The 18,042-nt window shown below is 43.2% G+C and overlaps 1 protein-coding gene across 13 annotated transcripts in view; it reads left to right on the forward strand.

Annotated features, from left to right (window-relative positions):
• LOC105463733 (microtubule associated scaffold protein 1) overlaps positions 1 to 18,042 on the forward strand; it is a 166,469-nt gene that overhangs the window by 143,374 nt on the left and 5,053 nt on the right. For all 13 annotated transcript variants that reach the window (XM_071068583.1, XM_011710988.3, XM_011710987.3 and 10 more), the window contains 5 exons: positions 10,923 to 11,125; positions 12,312 to 12,417; positions 13,472 to 13,545; positions 13,693 to 13,788; positions 17,024 to 17,140. In XM_071068583.1, the coding sequence (XP_070924684.1) occupies positions 10,923 to 11,125; positions 12,312 to 12,417; positions 13,472 to 13,545; positions 13,693 to 13,788; positions 17,024 to 17,140 (596 nt within the window). The remainder of the gene's footprint in view (positions 1 to 10,922; positions 11,126 to 12,311; positions 12,418 to 13,471; positions 13,546 to 13,692; positions 13,789 to 17,023; positions 17,141 to 18,042) is intronic.

Genomic DNA, 18,042 nt, shown 5'->3' on the forward strand with positions numbered 1-18,042 from the left:
AGTTGATAGCCACCTCAAACTTAGCTCATTCTCTTCCTGTCCACATCTGCCCTCAGTTTGGACTTTGGTCGGCTGTCTTTATAAGTAGAAGGCCATGTTTTTTCACCTGCGGATACGCAGTTTTACTGATGGTACCTGTGTTTGAAACCCACTGAGTGTTCCTCCTTGTCCTGTTCCTTGTCCTAACTCCAGTCTCTCAACTTGTGATTTTCCTGATTTAATACCTTATCGTGTAGAATAGTGGTTCCCAAACTTTATTGTGTACGAAAATGGACCTGGTTGAAATACAGATCCTCAATTCTCATGCCCGTTGCTTCTGACTCCGTTGGCTGGGGATGAAGTCCAGGAATCTGCACTTTTTTTTTTTTTAATGCCAACATCTCCTATATCCATCATCCTACTAACCCCGCTGTGGGCTTTAAGGAATAGTAATAGGTGCTTTACAATTATAGAAGGAGAGGCAGCACGTCTAGAAAGATGTGTTGATGGGGACAGTGGTCCCTCTTCCTGACCTCTGGCCCTAGTGTCCTCAGGTTAACAGGAGACCAGTGTTTCTTCCCCATTAGCAATATCTGAGTACAGCCTTGGCTACCTACGAAGAAAAATAAAGCAGAACCTCTCCCTTAATGGAAATTGAGGAGGAGTCTGCACTTTTAATGATCATCCGGGTGGTTCTCATGTAGGTGCCCCAGGACTACCCTTTGACACTGCTCTAGCTCTCTAGAATATTGTTTCTTTTATGTAAAAAAAAATGTATATATGTATATTTATTTGATACATATATTTATATATATATGTGAGAGAGATATATATATATATCAAATAAGCATAGTAAGGACAATATGAAGTAACTCCAACTGAATTGAGTACATTCTTACAAACAAGCTTTCAAATGTTACACATGCCAAGGGCTTATAGCAGCCTTTTTGGCCCTTGCACCCTAAAAAGTGATCCGTCAGGGAGGAGGAGAGGCAGAACAGTACCTGACTCGAAATCGCCCTTTTTTTTTTTTTTTTTTTACATTGAAACTCTTGATGGAAATAGGATTCCTTTAAAGTCTGCCTCACTTCTCTCAGGGCTGAGTCTTAGAACAGATTGTCCGTTATTCAGCTGTGCTCTCGCCTCCAGCCCACTTTTATTCCTAAATGTTTTCGTTTGTACATGGAGTGTTTGCTGTTGTGATTTAAAAAAAAAAAAGAGAGAGCATCTGTTCTGCAGCATGTTGGCCAGTGAATGAGCTGAAAAACAGCAAGGCCTTTGCAGGCTTCTCTTCAAGGCTGGGAGGCGGAACATTGGCAGGGAGAGGCGAGAAGCTTAGGGGAGGCCCAGCTGGTACCTAGGCGCCAAGATGGAGATGGAAGACAGGCTGGCTGAGTGGAATTCTCTTCCCACCTGAGAGTCACACTTGGTCAGCACTAACCAATAGAGCGAGAAAAAGGTCATTTTTTTACCTGCCTTATCTTGGAGTCTTTTCAGCAGTGCTTCCACAGGAGAATTAAGCCCTGCTACCCCCAGGCGTCCATGGTACGTGTGAATTAACTTCTCTCTACTCAATCTCAGGCTGGGAAAAGGAGCCAGTCAGATCTCGTTGGGTGTTCTGTGCTTAGGCTCTCAAAGAGGCTGGAGTTCTAGGGCTGGGCACGGTGGCTCAAGCCTGTAATCCCAGCACTTTGGGAGGCTGAGGTGGGCAGATCGCTTGAGGCCAGGAGTTAGAGAGCAGCCTTGCCAACATGGTGAAACCCCGTATCTACTCAAAACACAACAACAGCAACAAAAAAGAGGCTGGAGTTGTAGATCCAGCTCTGCCATTTCCATTCTTCTTTAGTAAAATGGGATGTATGATAATACCTATTTTATTCATTCAGAGCATTGTTACATTACATGAAACAAATATGAGAGCACCTTGTAAAGTATGAACTGAGTTTTAAAGGTGAAGTGGCATTTATGGGAGGAATGATTTGATAGTGCAGGCCTTCTGTAAAAAGTAAGTTCCTAATAATTTATGATTTATGGAAGACTTTGAAATGAGCTCTTATTGATTCGTTGATTTAATGCCCAAGAGCAATCAGAAAGCCATTTGGAGATAATTTTGAAATTCAGAAAAAGAACCTTGTCTACCACTTGTCTGCAAAATTTCATGGTCATTTGACAAAGTATCTTTAGAGACGGAAACCCTGGCACTCTGGGAGTAGCGGAGTATTCCACAGGCTGGGGAGACTTTTTCTACCAGGCGTAATAGTAACTCTGTTTCACTTTACTCTCACCAATCTATACGGTTGGCCGAACAGGTGGTATTAGTTCCTACCTTCCATATCAGGACACGGAGACCCAGGAAACTGGACATGCCTATTTGTGGGATAGTCTAGGTCCCACCTTTTTCTTCTTTCGGCCACTGCCTGTCCACAAAGCATCAACTTGATGTTTAAAAACAACTTCTTGGTTACCTGTTCGGTGATATTACTACCTCCACTTTCAAACCAGGTTAGACCCTGGCTTAAGAGAGTCACCAGCATAGTCACTTGCCATGGACGTGTGTGGTGATCGGATTTCCCCTCGTAGAATGTTATGACATTATCACACTCTACAGTAGAAGGTAGCGTCGCCTCCTGGTTCTGGGGGCACAAGAGAAGTGAGAGTTTAGCCTGAGAAGTGTATTGGGTATGTGCTGTTGAAGAAAGAAGTCAAGGAGCCCAGAACTGAGAGGAGGAGGCCAGTTTCCCAGGCGGCCAAGAGAGAGTGCGGGGCCCACTGCAGGCAGAGCTGGAGGCAGGCTGCTCTTCTCCATCCTAGCTGGTGCAGAGGTGGGGATTTCGAGGTGGGGTGGGCGAGAGTTGCCGCCCACAGCAGGCTGGCCGGAGTGTCCGGGAAAGGTGCATGTATGCAACTTGGGAATGGAATCATCTCTTTTTCCTGTTCGTCTCTTCTTTCTATCATAATCTCTTATGTGGCACTATGAAAATTTGCCTGGCACTTTTCTTTTTATATTTTAGGTCTGATTTACATAAAACCTCCTCCAAATTAGGAAAATTCTATTGCATATAATGTCGAGAACAATAATAGTGGAAGGTGAATACTTGAAGTGAGTGTATACTCCACCGTAATACCTATGTGTGTGCGTGCATATGCATCAAATTCGAATACTAGGCCAGCAATGCTGCTTGTTAACTGTTAAATTTCTGTTACTTAACCCCAAGCCTGTCTACCAGGAATCTTCAAACACATTGGAATCAGTGGACTCTTGCAAGCTATAACAGTTATACAGTTTATCTGCAGTTACTGTGGCCAAGCACTGGGGTGAGTGCTTCACCTGTGCTATTTCATCCTATAGAGAAGGGACTAATATTATCTCCATTTTAAAAATGAAGAAATGTAGGCTTAGGCAAGGTACGGTGGCTCATGCCTGTAATCCCAGCACTTTGGGAGGCCGAAGCAAGCGGATCATTTGAGGTCAGCAGTTCTAGAGCAGCCTGGCCAACATAGTGAAACCCTGTCTCTACTAAAAATATAAAAATTAGCCGGGTATGGTGGTGCATGCCTGTAATCCCAGCTATTCAAGGGGCTGAGGCAAGAGAATCGCTTAAACCCGGGAGGCAGAGGTTGCAGTGAGCAGAGATTGCGCCACTACGTTCTAGCCTGGGTGATAGAGGAAGACTCCATCTCAAAAGAAAAAAAAAAATGTAGGCTTAGAAAGTTTAAGTAATTTGCTCGAGTGATGTAGCAGCTAAGTGGTGTGACTGAGATTTGAACCCAAGTAATTTTGGCTCTATTCTACTAGGACGTTTATTTATGTTCTTGAGCATTAAAATATTTTTGGTCATCTCATAGTGAAGCGTGCTACTCAGATATAAAAACTAGGAAAGCGCTGTATCATTTCAAAAGAATATTAACAATGTCAGGCCATGGCTATGTAATGCTTTTCTCTGTGAACAGTACATTTATCAATTAACAAAGGGAAATGAGTCTCTATGAGATGGAAATAATAGAAGTCTGACCTTCCCCTCTGAGAAAAAGCCATGAGGACTAATTAAGTAATGGCTTCACTCCTGCTCTGCAGGGCTCAGTGCTGAAGGACCTGGGAGGACTCCAGCTCTGTTTTCCAGAGATTATGTTTGACTGTGGCACTGGACATTTTCCACATATCATCCTGATAATTATTTGAAAAGCAAAACTTAGCATTTCACTTGTTACGATTTTTTTTTTTCTTGCTCAGCTATCCATGATTTAAACTGTCAGGGAGGGCCACTGGCCTAGAATTCTCGGGTGGTTCATTACAGAGTGAAAATACTGACTTCTAATCTCAATATGGCCTTATACTTTAGAGATGATTTTGTACATGAGTCTGCCTTTTCTTCTCCTTTCCTCCCTTCCCCCCTTCTCCTTTCTTCCTTTCTCTTTTCTTTTTCCTGAAATCCTGAGAACTGTATTTCCTCTTTTAAGCTAGATTGCTGGAGATAGCTTTCATGGTTTACAAACGTGTATACAAAAGTTGCCCAACAGTTCTCCTACAAGCAGTGGTTTGTTGGTGTTCTTAATCATATACATGCTTTAAAAACAAAATCAACTAATGGAACGATTAAAACAACAGAGGCTGGGCGCAGTATCTCACACCTGTAATTCCAGCACTTGAGAGGCTGAGGTGGGCAGATCACAAGGTCAGGAGTTCGACACCAGTCTGCCCAACATAGTGAAACCCTGTCTCTACTAAAAAATCAAAAAATTAGCCAAGTGTGGTGGCGGGCACCTGTAGTCCCAGCTACTCGGGAGGCTGAGGCAGGAGAATCGCGTGAACCCAGGAGGAGGAGGTTGCAGTGAGCCGAGATCGCGCCACTGCACTCTAGCCCAGGCAACAGTGCAAGACTCTGTCTCAAAAAAAAAAAAAAAAAAAGGGACAAAAGGACTACTTTACCTTTGTGTTTGTGTAATACCTACTTTTAAACAGTCGCATGTATCACTGGGGGAAAGTTCCATGCTCACTTGATGTAAATTCAGAACCATTTAATGTTTGGTTTTGGCTTTGTTGGGCAGACGTCTGATTAATTGAAAGTGAGTGGAATTCTGGAGAATAAGCAAGAAGAGACTACACTGAGGATAGGGGCTAGAGCACACACAGGTGGTACCATAAATCTCCCCTAAGCTGTAGTCAGTGCATAGGAAAGTCCACGGCCTCAAATCAGGGTTATGCACGCCCCCCACCGCCACACACACACATTATGTCACAGCTGTCGAGGAGCGCTCTGAGAACCTTTAACACAGTGTTTACACGTGCATCCTTTAAAAAGTTCTTCTTGAGTTCTTTATGCCAAATAAATGTTTCCTTCAGAGCCCAGGCCAGGTTTTTCAAACTAAAGCCATTAGTGTGAGCGATGACTGCAGCCCAGCTGTTCCCCAGCAGCACACCAGGCCAGTAAACAGAGCAAAGGTCTGTGCACAGCTGCAGGCTGATGTCACCGTCTGGGGCTGGGCCTGCCGCTTTGGACTGTCGCAATAACAGCAGTGAACCTCCCGTTCTCCCATGTGACCCATTTTCTCCCTTTCTCCTTCCCGTTTCTTCCCATGTGTCCTCTCTTCACCTCACTTATGGTGGCCAACAAAACTTCAGAGCTGCCTTTTTTTTTTTTGGTAAACAGAGAAACAGCCCTGTCCCATGGCTAATGGGAAAGGACTTTTGTGTATCCTATTTGGTTTTAAAGGCTGATGTGCCATAATTATATATTCAGGCCAACAGTATTTTTATTATAAACAGATGCGTTAAAATCAGCCAGGGTAGCCTGCTGTTAACGTCTGCTTCAAGGCTCTTCTAGCCCAGGGCTTGAAGGCAGTCTCTTGTGTGTTGCTGAGTCCCTGAATTCACTTAGATGTTTCTGTCCCGGATATGAGCTTCCAGATGGGTTCAGATCATGTTCTTACTTTTCTTTTTCTAACTTGGGGAATATCTGAAATTTTAAGAAAAGCAAGTGAAAAGGCTGCATGAAACTAGAATTTCTCTGACTGGAAACTTATTTGATGATTTCACCAGTGGCTTGTGAAGTTGTAGGTTTTCATAGAAAGTTCTAGTATGAGATTCACACGAGGAGCCTTCAGAGTCGGAAAGTTACTTGGCAGAAGGTAATGCTGTGTTTACTCGTTTGACTAACATTGGACGTCTTGAGTCATTTTTTCTTCTGTGGTTACTAGTGTAATAGAAGGAAAAGTGAATGTGAAGAGAATGTTCTTCAGCAGTCAAGACCATCACTATCTTTTACTGAATTCTTTTAAATGAAAAAAAGAAAAAAACTTCCAACAGTCAGGACCATCACTCTCTTTTACTAAATTCTTTTAAAGGAAAAAAAAAAAAAAAAAACTTCCAGCAATCAAGACTGTCACTATCTTTTACTAAATTCTTTTAAAGGAAAAAAAAAACTTTTAATGTTCAGTCCTAAAGGCTTGAGTTCCATGCGATGGCCCCTGTAATCTGGCCTCCGTCTGTCTTTATGGGTTCTATCTTTTCTGCTTTGTGAGTTTCTTAGTCACCAAGGCTCACCATTCCGTCTCCCACCATTGCTCATGCTGGGATAGGATTTTCACCCTTGATGCCAGAATTTAATTTCTATCACATGGCTCAATTTGAAAATCTACTGACCAAATCATAACCACAGTGATGTACTCATTAGGATGGCTGTTATATATATTTGAAAAACTAAAATAGGCCGGGCGCGGTGGCTCAAGCCTGTAATCCCAGCACTTTGGGAGGCCGAGACGGGTGGATTATGAGGTCAGGAGATCGAGACCATCCTGGCTAACACGGTGAAACCCCGTCTCTACTAAAAAATACAAAAAACTAGCCGGGCGAGGTGGCGGGCGCCTGTATCCCAGCTATTCAGGAGGCTGAGGCAGGAGAATGGCGGAAACCCGGGAGGCGGAGCTTGCAGTGAGCTGAGATCCGGCCATTACACTCCAGCCTGGGCGACAGAGTGAGACTCCATCTCAAAAAAAAAAAAGAAAAGAAAAACTAAAATAGGTTCTGGTGAAGATGTGGAGAGATTGGAACCCTTGTGTGTGGTACTGCTGATGGGAATGTAGAATGGTTCAACCACTATGGAAAAGACTACCATAGTCCTTCAAATAGTTAATAATAGAATTGCCATATGAGTCATCAATTCCTTCTGGGTATGTACACCAAAGAATTGAAAGCAGGGACTCAGGCATGTATTTGTCCCCTGGCGTTCATAGCAGCATTACTCACAATAGCCAAAGGTGGAGGCAACCCAAGTGTCCGTGTATGGTCAGTGGATGCACAGATGTCATCTGTAGGTACAATGGAATATTATCATTATTATTATTATTATTTGACACAGAGTCTTGCTCTGTCGCCCAGGCCGGAGTGCAGTGGTGTCATCTTGGCTCACTGCAACCGCCACCTCTTGGGTTCAAGCAATTCTCCTGCCTCAGCCTCCCCAGTAGCTGGGACTATAGATGTGCACCATCATGCTGGGATAATTTTTGTATTTTTAGTGGAGATGGGGTTTCGCCACGTTGGCCAGGCTGGTCTCGAACTCCTGAACTCAAGCGATCTGCTTGCCTTGGCCTCCCAAAGTGCTGGGATTACAGGCATGAGCCACTGCACCTGGCCAACAATGGAATACTGTTGAGCCTTCAAAAGGAAGGAAATTGTGACACATCCCACATCTTGGATGAGCCTTGAGGACATATGCTCAATGAAATAAACAGTCACAACAGGACAAGTACTATATGAGTCCAGGTATATGAGGTACTGAGTGGTCAGATTCATAGAGAAAGAAAGTAAAATGGTCGCTGCCAGGGCCTTGGGGAAGGGGAGGGGATGGGTTGTTGCTGTTTAATTGGTATGGAGTTTCAGGTTGGGGGGTAACGTTCTGGAGAACGGATCATGGCAAAGCTTACACAACGATGTGAGGGTATTTAATGCCACTGAATTGTACACTTAAAAATAATTAAAATTGTTAATTTGATGTCAGCTTCATCACAGTTTGTTTTTGCTTTTGAGATGAAGTTTCTCCCTGTCGCCAGGCTGGAGTGCAGTGGCGTGATCTTGGCTCACTGGAACCTCTGCCTCCCAGGTTCAAGCGATTCTCCTGCCTCACCCTCCCGAGTAGCTGGGATTGCAAGCACGCGTCACCATGCCCAGCTAATTTTTGTATTTTTAGTAGAGACAGGGTTTCACCATGTTGTCCTCCTTCTCGATTTTTTGACCTCATGATCTGCCCACCTTGACCTCCCAAAGTGCTGGGATTACAGGCGTGAGTCACTGTGCCCAGCCCTCATCACAGTTTTTATTTTTGGTTTTTATTTTAATTGTTTTAAAAATCAGACCAAACCTTTGGTCCACCCTGACTGGATGTAAACTATCCTGAGTGCCACTCCCTGGGCCCTCAGGTCTGGCCTGGTCCCGCCACTTCTCTGTCTGTGTCTCTTCCAGTAGAGGCCCCGTGATGCTGCATTCCAGCCCTGGCACAAGAGACAGCTTGGTGGGAAAGAAGGGACCCAGGCTTTGGGTGCAGACAGAATCAGAATTCAGACTGCTCACCGAAACCCATCCTCTCACACTTGCCAGCTCTGTGCCTGGGCAGATGATTTAGCCTCTCTGTGGCAGTTTCCTTATTTATATGTTGCGGAAGGTCCTCTGTGAGGGTTAAACAAGATAAGGAGCCCCATTCTGTGCCAGGCACCGAGAAATAGTTTTTGTTTTGGGGATTTTTTTTTTAATGTTCATTCTTTGCCCTTCAATAAACATTTGTGGATTTATTTAATTTTTAAGGGTTCTCTTTAGCAGACACTATTCCTGCCATTATTTCAATGTGGCCTCCTTTTCCTCTGAAAGAATTCTGATATGGGCCATGTGACTTGGGTATTTCTACCACCACATGGCAGGTTCCTGAGATAACAAGTCGACACCATTGTAGGAAATTTTCCTAAGAACCTGCCATTTTTCACATTCCTTAGGTCACATAATTACTGATCTAAATTATCCTTTTCTCTGTCCTAAAATAATCTTCCTTCAACAACTCCTGATATGTTATTCCTTTCCAAAAGAGAGGTAAGGGTTAATTTAACAGATTTGCCAGCAACCGTGTTGTATTAATCCACGGGCACTCTGGGGGTGTGGACAGCATGTGTACCCCTGACAATTACAGTAGTACCCTGTCTGCTTGTATTTACATCTCGATGACGGAAGACTGGGAACGTCCAAAGTCAGACTTCCTCAGGAATTCACGATTTGCTAGGATTTATTGTAGTGTGTGTACATATATCTTTTGGTGTGTTCTGCCATGTATTATATTGTTAGTCATTCTGTTTTTGGTAGTTGTAGGGAAGAGATAAGATGCTCTAATTTTCTAGTATGTTTATCAGATTACTTTGCCCTTCTAAAATATATTAACCAGAAGGCCAAGGCAGGCGGATCACGAGGTCAGGAGTTCAAGACCAGCCTGAGCAACATGGTGAAACCACGTGTCTACTAAAAATACAAAAATTAGCTGGGTGTGGTGGCGTGCACCTGTAATCCCAGGTACTCAGGAGGCTGAGGCAGGAGAATCACTTGAACCTGGGAGTCAGAGGTTGCAGTGAGCCAAGATCGTGCCATTGCACTCCAACCTGGGTGTTAGAGCAAGACTCGTCTCTCTCTCTTTCTCTCTGTGTCTGTCTCTCTCTCTCTCTCTCTCTCTCTCTCTCTCTCGCCCTGTCTCTCTCTCTCTCTCTCTCTCTCTCTCTATACATATATAAAGTTTTTTTAACCTTTCATTTTATAATTTTTTTTTTTTGAGATAGGGTCTCACTCTGTTGCCCAACAGTTGTGCAATCATGGCTCACTGCAGCCTCAACCTCCTGAGCTCAAGTGATCCTCCCACCTCAGCCTCCTTGGTAGCACGGACTACAGGCTCACACCATCATGCCTGGATAATTTTTTTTTTTTTTTAATTTTAAGAGATGGGGTTTTCCTGTGTTGTACGGGCTGGTCATGAACTCCTGGGCGCAAATGATTCTCCTGCATCAGCTTCTTAAAATACTTGAATTATAGGCATAAACCACCATGCCTGGCCTGTGTGGGTGCTTTTAAGATGTGTTTTTATTTCCTAAGATATTTGTGCTCTGGTGATTTGTGTTTAATAGAGACTAATATTTCATTTTAATTAGTTTTGAAATCACAAATTATAATCAGCTGAAATTAAGCACAAGCTTAAGGTCCACTCGTTTGTTCTCCCTGGTCTTTCTTGCTCTTGTATGAGCTTCTGCCACACTGGCTGGCTGGGAGACGGAGGAGTCGCTTGTCCTAAGAAATGTCTCGGCCTGGCTGAGGCTCTTTTCTTGACCACTGCATTGACTGGTCACCGCATGAGAGGGGATCTTCCCTTGGAAACCTGGCTCTTCTGAAGTACTTCTCTTACTGCTTGGGCGTCACTTTTTTGAGTGTGTGTGTGTTGGTTGGGTGGGGGAGGGGGGGGCGGTTTCCAGATGGAGTCTCAGTCTGTCACCCAGGCTGTAGTGCAGTGGCGTGATCTTGGCTCACTACAACCTCCGCCTCCCGGGTTCAAGCAGTTCTGCATCACTCTCCCAAATAGCTGGGATTACAGGCACCTGCTACCATGCTGGCTAATTTTTGTAGTTTTAAGAGGGACAGGGTTTCGCCATGTTGACCAGGCTGGTCTTGAACTCCTGACCTCAGGTGATTCCCCCACCTCGGCCTCTCAAAGTGCTGGGATTACAGGTGTAAGCCACCATGCCCTGCCCTCGTGTTCCTTTTTACAATTCAGTTCCATACTGTTACGTTTGAACATAGGGTCACCAGAGACCCGAGACATCATGGGTTTATGCTTCAGGTGTCATCACAGCTGTGTGTGACTGCAGTGAATATAGGACATTTCACAAATAAAATGACCTCTTCCCTCTTCTTTCTCATCTGTTTTCAGTCACTGCTTCAACCACCTGTGAGAAGTTAGAAAAAGCCAGGAATGAGTTACAAACAGCGTATGAAGCATTTGTCCAGCAGCACCAGGCTGAAAAAACAGAACGAGAGAATCGGCTTAAGGAATTTTACACCAGGGAGTATGAAAAGCTTCGGGACACTTACGTTGAAGAAGCAGAGAAGTACAAAATGCAACTGCAAGAGCAGGTCTGTGCTTTTGCAGCCAGAGCTTGTCTGAGGCCTCTGCTGCTTGCTTGAATCCTGATTGCTATTCACATCCTTGATGAGCTTCTCTTTGTTTTTTAGTCTAATAGGTATAAAAAGTGTGTTACTGTTGTTTATTTAAGACAGAGTCTCACTCTGTTGCCTAGGCTAGAGACTGGAGTAGAGTGGCTTGATCTTGGCTCGCTGCACCCTCCGCGCCTCCTGGGTTCAAGTGATTCTCCTGCCTCAGCCTCCTGAGTAGCTGGGACTGTAGGCACCCACCACCATGCCCAGCTAATTTTTGTGTTTTTAGTAGAGACAGGGTTTCACCATGTTGGCCAGGCTGGTCTCGTACTCCCAACCTCAGATGATCCACCCACCTCTGAAACAATGTCTTTTTAATTGAAGAGTTTTCCTATGAGCAAAGCAATGTATGTATGTTAAGTGAAAGAAGGGAAGAAAAGGAGGAGGAAAAGATAAAATTGAGAAACAACCCTTTCTTTCTACCCAGAAATAATCCCTTATAAACATCCTGGTGTTGTGCTGCCAAACTATTGTTCTGCATTTTTTTTTTTTTAGTGGCATTTGTTTAAATACCCTATTTTTTTTCACTGAATAGAGTATCAAACCTTTCTGATTTCATAGCTCCCTTTTTAACTCAGTTTTTCATTTAGTAATTATCTGCAGAGTGTCTACTCCAGGCCAGGTACATGCTAGGGCCTGAGTGGTCAAATGACAGGCGCAGAGCATGTGGCCCTGTCACTGTAAAACATATCCTCATTCCTGGTCCTCCCTTGTGGCTGATGCAGCCATTTCCATCCATCACTCTGGAGAGCCTCTGTGTCTGTGTTCCTGAGGGTAGGGAAGGAGACAGAGGAGAGCTGAGTGGTGAACCCCAGTTGGGTTGCTCTTTATGCATTCTTTGTGTGTGTCTAGAGACCGAGTCTTGTGACATTGCCCAGGCTGGACTTGAACTGCTGGGCTCAAGTGATCCTCCACCTCTGCCTCCCGAGTGCTGAGGTTACAGGTGTGAACCACTGCCCTGGCCTTTGTATGTGTTGGGGAGCCTTTAAACTAGACCCCAAGCTTACCTGGGAAGCTGTGAAGTCTCTTAATGTGGTTGCTTTGCTTATTCCACTTAGGACATTTGGTTTTACTGTTAAACCACGGTTTTGTTTGTTTCTTATAGTTTGACAACTTAAATGCTGCCCATGAAACCTCTAAGTTGGAAATTGAAGCTAGCCACTCCGAGAAAGTTGAATTGCTCAAGAAGGCCTATGAAGCCTCCCTTTCAGGCAAGGATGCTTTTTTTCTTCTTTAAACAGAATAAAATCTGAAGGAACCACCTGATATGTTTTAAGATGGAAATGAGTCTTAACTTTCTGCTTCAGCAAATGCCCTGTGGTGTTCAGGGTGGGGTGTTCTTGGTTCCTTTTTGCATTGTTCATTGTTAACAGATGCCTTTTCCCACTAAAGATGCAAATAATAGTGACAAATGCCAGCCTTGTGTTAAATAGAATGGGCTTCGAAAGATTGTAAAGGCTATTTTGGGGATGGTGGTTGCCGGCTTAGGTTCCTGGGAAGTTGAAAGTAAAAGTTTCTATCTTGTGATCCACGGTAAAGGATCCACCCCAAGTGCTCCCACACAGCAATGGAGCTGTGAAATGTCGGTGTCACTTACTGAATAGAAAAAGAGTCTTTTCTATTTTTCGTCTTTCATCAGTGCAAGGGTGTAAGCCACTGCTTTCAGAACAGAATCGGCAGTGTCGCTCACAGTCTTTCTGCTAAACCAGTTGCACCTTACAGGGCAGCGTGGACGTGTGCTGGGAACCGGCTGTGTGACCATCAGCAAGGACTTTCTCCCCAGAGAAATAAGAGTTGCCCAAAGTCAGGCAGAGATGATAATGTGTAAAAGTGACTGGCTCCGGGCACACTTTTAGGAAACATTGTTTTTCTTCCTTCCTGCTAGAAATGAGTGTAATTATAGACTTACGTTTAGGTCATGAAGAGGAAATTCAAGAGAGCACGGGGTTTCCAGACCAGGAGTCTAGAGTGGCATTTATGAGAGCCTGCCCTGAAATGGCACGCAGTGTTTTCCTAAGGTCGCATGGCCTCTGTGGGCCTTGGTGGGCCTCAGTGCTGTCAGTCATAAAATGGGAATTCTACCCTGCCCACCTCTCAAGGCTACTTTGAGAACAGATGGCCAGTTTACATAAAAGCATACCATAGATGTAAAGTAACATCATATGGCTTCCTCGTCAACCCCTGCATCTATATGCTTTCACCGTTGTGGAATACATTGATCTTATAGAATGTTATTGTCTCAAAAATATCCTTTTATCTTCCCAGAAATTAAGAAAGGCCATGAAATAGAAAAGAAATCACTTGAAGATTTACTTTCTGAGAAGCAGGAATCGCTAGAGGTGGGTGAATGCCAATATCCCAGCATCCCCCACAAAAAAATTATCCTTTTTGATTTTGTTTGGTTTTAATGTTTCTGTGTACGTACGCTGAGTTTCTGGGGTCTTCTTGTTAACTTATGTTCCCCATCTCATTGTTTTGTGTTTTAGAAGCAAATCAGTGATCTGAAGAGTGAAAATGATGCTTTAAATGAAAAACTGAAATCAGAAGAACAAAAAAGAATAGCAAGAGAGAAAGCAAATTTAGTAAGTTGTGTGTGCTCCTTTATCAGGATGGAATTTTTCTTCTTAATTGCCTTTTAGAGTCATTGAAGTACTCAGCAGCCAGAGAAATAACACAGGTTTGGAATCCTTTTCATGTCTGGCAACGTGCTTTCTAAGGTGTGTAAAAGAGCTTCTTTGCTTACTGGTGTCTTGTTTTACCATCCTAAAAGCTGACATACAGATGAAGTCCAGGATGTTTCTGGTGTTCTAAGCTAATACTACAGAAAAGGAAGGAAACTGAAACTGCCAATTAGGATTAGGGTTTTATGTCAACACTTTTTTTTTTTTTTAAATCACTGTATTGAGATATAATTTACAAACTACAAAGTTCACTCTTTTTTTTTCTTTTTTCTTTTTTTTTTTGAGATGGAGTCTCACTCTGTCACCTAAGCTGGAGTGCAGTGGCACAATCTTGGTTCACTGCAACCTCCGACTCCCTAGTTCAAGTGATTCTCCTGCCTCACCCTCCCGAGTAGCTGGGATTACAAGCATGCGTCACCATGCCCAGCTAATTTTTGTATTTTTAATAGAAACGGGGTTTCACCACGTTGGCCAGGAAAAGTTCACTCTTTTAAAATGTAAAATTCAGTGGCTTTTAGTATATTCATAAAGTTGTCCATTGGTCACCAGTACTTCATTCTAGAACATTTTTATCACCCCAAAAGGAACCCTGGACCTGTTAGCAGTCACTCCCCATTTCCCCCAAATTCCCCAGCACCAGACTATCCCCAGTCTACTTTCTATCTCTATGGATTTACTTATTCTGAGGAATTAATACAAAAGGTTGATTGTACAACATGTGGTCCTTTAAGACTGGTATCTTTTACTTATTATAAAGTTTCCAAGGTTCATCTGTGGTTTAGCCTATCTCAGTATTTCATTTCTTTTTATGGATGAATAATATTTCATCATATGGATAAATGTCACTTCTGAAAAGTACAAATCTCTTGGAAGCTGAAATTTCTGTTGGCACATTTGTCCTTTCTCCCCTGCCTTCCTCCAACCTTTTTTTGTCTTTTTGAAAAAAATTTTTTTCCTGGCTGCTTCTGCCTTTAGTACCACCATTTTCATTCCATGTTTATGCTCTGGGACTGCTGAAGCAAGCTTTTCTCCACTTAAATCTCTGGCCAGGTCTGAAAGTACATATGTGGATCTCTCAGTGAGACCTTCTGCTAATAATCTCATTGGGAGACCCTCTAGCTATTTGATAACATTAGATGAGCTTATAGTCAAAGAAACTTCAAAGATTCTAGAAGATTCTTAGGAAGAGTCAGTGATTTCAGACGAAATCTAGACTTACATATATGCAGGGATATGCAGGGTGTAAACCTTACTGATGGCTCAGGAAACAGGTTTGAAAGAGCCTCCGGTACACAGAGGGGATTCTTCTACTGCAGCTGCTTTTGAAAAGCTAAGGCAGAGTCAGACTGAGGAACACAGAACCAGCCAACTGCTTCTGCCACGTAAGCATGCTGAGGCTGCGGAAAAAGAGAGTGCGTCTGACTGTAGTCCAGGAGAAAGGGACGGGCTGGCAGACGAGGCGGAGAAAATGCAGAGGGTACAAGTCTTGTAAATGCTCTAATTCTAAAACTGACGGTAAGTTATGCCTTTCCCTCTAACAAAAATGAGGTAGGATTCACTATTTTCAAGGTTAAAAAAAAAATCCTATGTACGAGGATAACACTGTATAAAATGTATGAAATTTTAAAATTGATACTTAGTATTTGTATGTATTTACGGGGTACATGTGATGTGCTGAGACAATCATAGACTGTGTAATGCCCAAGTCAGGATGTTTAGGGTATCCGTCATCTGTATCATTTCTTTGTTTGGAACATTTCCTATCTTCTCTTGTAGCTATTTGAAATACACAATATATTAACTATAGTCACCCTGCTATGTTATTGAACACAGAACCTACTCCTCTAACTGTATGTTTGTATGCATTCACCAGCCTCTCCTCATCCCACTCCCACACCTACACACGCATACCTCTCCCAGCCTCAGGGAACTATCTAAAGAACCTAGAGGTGAAGATCTGAGTATTAGTCCCTGCCCTGACCCTTTCCAGCTCTGGAAGCTTTCCTGATCTTTCCTGAGTAGGTCACTTAACCCGTGCAACATGTTTCCTCTTTCTGTGTGAAGTAAGGGGTTTGGATTAAGTAATCCCCGAAGGCCCCTTCCTGGATTCTCCCTAAGGATTTGTCCAGAGCAGGAACCACTGCCCCGGCAGATAAGCTGGATGATCCACACCACTGACTCTTATCTAAGACGTTCCTTCGTTAAACATATCTGATCAGTGGACCTTAGCTGTTCTTCTGTAGCATACATTTTGGCTGGTTTAGTTGAATTTCCATTAATGAAGCAAGGAGTGGGTGGGCGGTGGTGAGGAATCCACGTTAATGGTGTGCTCTCAAAGGACGCCTCCCCTGATGTAGCGTTTATTTTGGAGAGTTTCGTGTTTTTGAGACAGGGTCTTGTTCTGCCACCAGGCTGGAATGCAGTGGTGCATTCACAGTTCACTGCAGCCTTGACCTTCCGGCTCAGTTGATCCTCCCGCCTCAGCCTCCTGAGTAGCTGGGACTGTAGGCGTATGCCACTATGCCTGGCAAACTTTGGTAATTCTTGGAGAGAAATTTTAGTAGGCTATGTACTCCATGCCGTGTAGGTACTGGGGTGTCGCAATATAAAATGATAGTAGTATGTCTGCCCTAGAAGTATGGCCTGGTCAGCGTAGCTCCATCATAACAAAAATCCACAGACTCAGGATGTCGTTATCTCTGTTGTTTTCCAGAGAGCGGTATAATGCACTGCTTTTTCTTTCCTGATCAGTTTGTTTGGTAGGAGAGAACTGTTGTTCCCTTTCCTCCTGGCAAATGCCAGTAACTGTCTTACAGATAGCCTTATCTCCAACCAAGATTCTGTTTTGTATGTAAGCAATAGTTTTTCTCTTGACTACAATAACATGTTTGATGCAACTCACGTTTTTGCATATTAACCTACTGATAAATGAGTGAAATGTTTGTTTTCAGTATTAGGACCAGTCTTTGACTTCAGGTGCTCTTCTTTTTCACCTCTTTCTTTGAAATTCCTCTAAGATGAGGAACATCTGTCTCTTACTGCTTGTCTAATGTCTAAATCTAATCAAAGATTCTTTAAGAATTTGAACTATGTAAGTGTGTGGAATAAGAGCAGTATCTTGCTGTGTCCTTTCCAGAAAAATCCTCAGATCATGTATCTGGAACAGGAGTTAGAAAGCCTGAAAGCTGTGTTGGAGATCAAGAATGAGAAACTGCACCAACAGGACATCAAGTTAATGAAAATGGAGAAACTGGTATGTTTCCTTCAGAATGAGTGAGGATCTTACAAATCGGGTAATATCTATGAAATTGTGCCCTGCATTTTAGAACTATGGAGTTAACTGCTCCTGAAGATATTTAGAAATTAGACGAAAGATAAAGTTTACATTTTCTTTGCCAAGTTTGTTCAATATTTATTCATGGCTGCCTCCTAGAATGTTTTCTTTTTCAAGGAACATGTAAAACAGCGCCCAGTCCTTGGAAAAACTACAACAAACAAATCAGGCTTATAGTTCAGTGGTATGTTGAATCTTCACCTGCTTAAGAAAAGTGTTTAAATATCTATGTAAAATCAGTACTTTAATATGCCACCCACCCTGGACAGGTTTCTTAGGTCCAAAGCAGTTGGATATGTTTAATAGAAATCAATCCCAGTGAAGCAATACGATCAAAATTCTTCATCTTGCTTCTTGTGAATTAGCATGTGATCAAAGAATTATGGGCTGGGCACAGTGGCTCATTCCTGTAATCCCGCAGTTTAGGGAGGTTGAGGCGGGCAGGTCACTTGAGGTCAGGAGTTCAAGACCAGCCTGGCCAACATGGTGAAACCCTGTCTCTACTAAAAATATAAAAATTAGCAGGGTGTGGTGGTGGGTGCCTGTAATCCCAGCTACTGGGGAGGTGGCGCCACTGCATTCCAGCCTGGGTGACATAGCAAGACTCAGTCTAAAAAAAAAAAAAAAAAAAATTGTACTATAATAAGATTAATCCATTTGAACAAGTAGCAAGTGTTACCAAAACTATGAATAACATTCAGTTTGCAGTCTCTAGGACAGAGAATGATGTTAGTGTATGAGGAGTCTGCCCAGAACCGTGTGCACGCATGGCATGTTCAGTGTTCAGCATCAGTCTTGGTCCGGCCCTGAAACACAACTGC

Source organism: Macaca nemestrina, chromosome 8, assembly GCF_043159975.1.
Source record: "Macaca nemestrina isolate mMacNem1 chromosome 8, mMacNem.hap1, whole genome shotgun sequence".
NCBI lineage: Eukaryota > Metazoa > Chordata > Mammalia > Primates > Cercopithecidae > Macaca > Macaca nemestrina.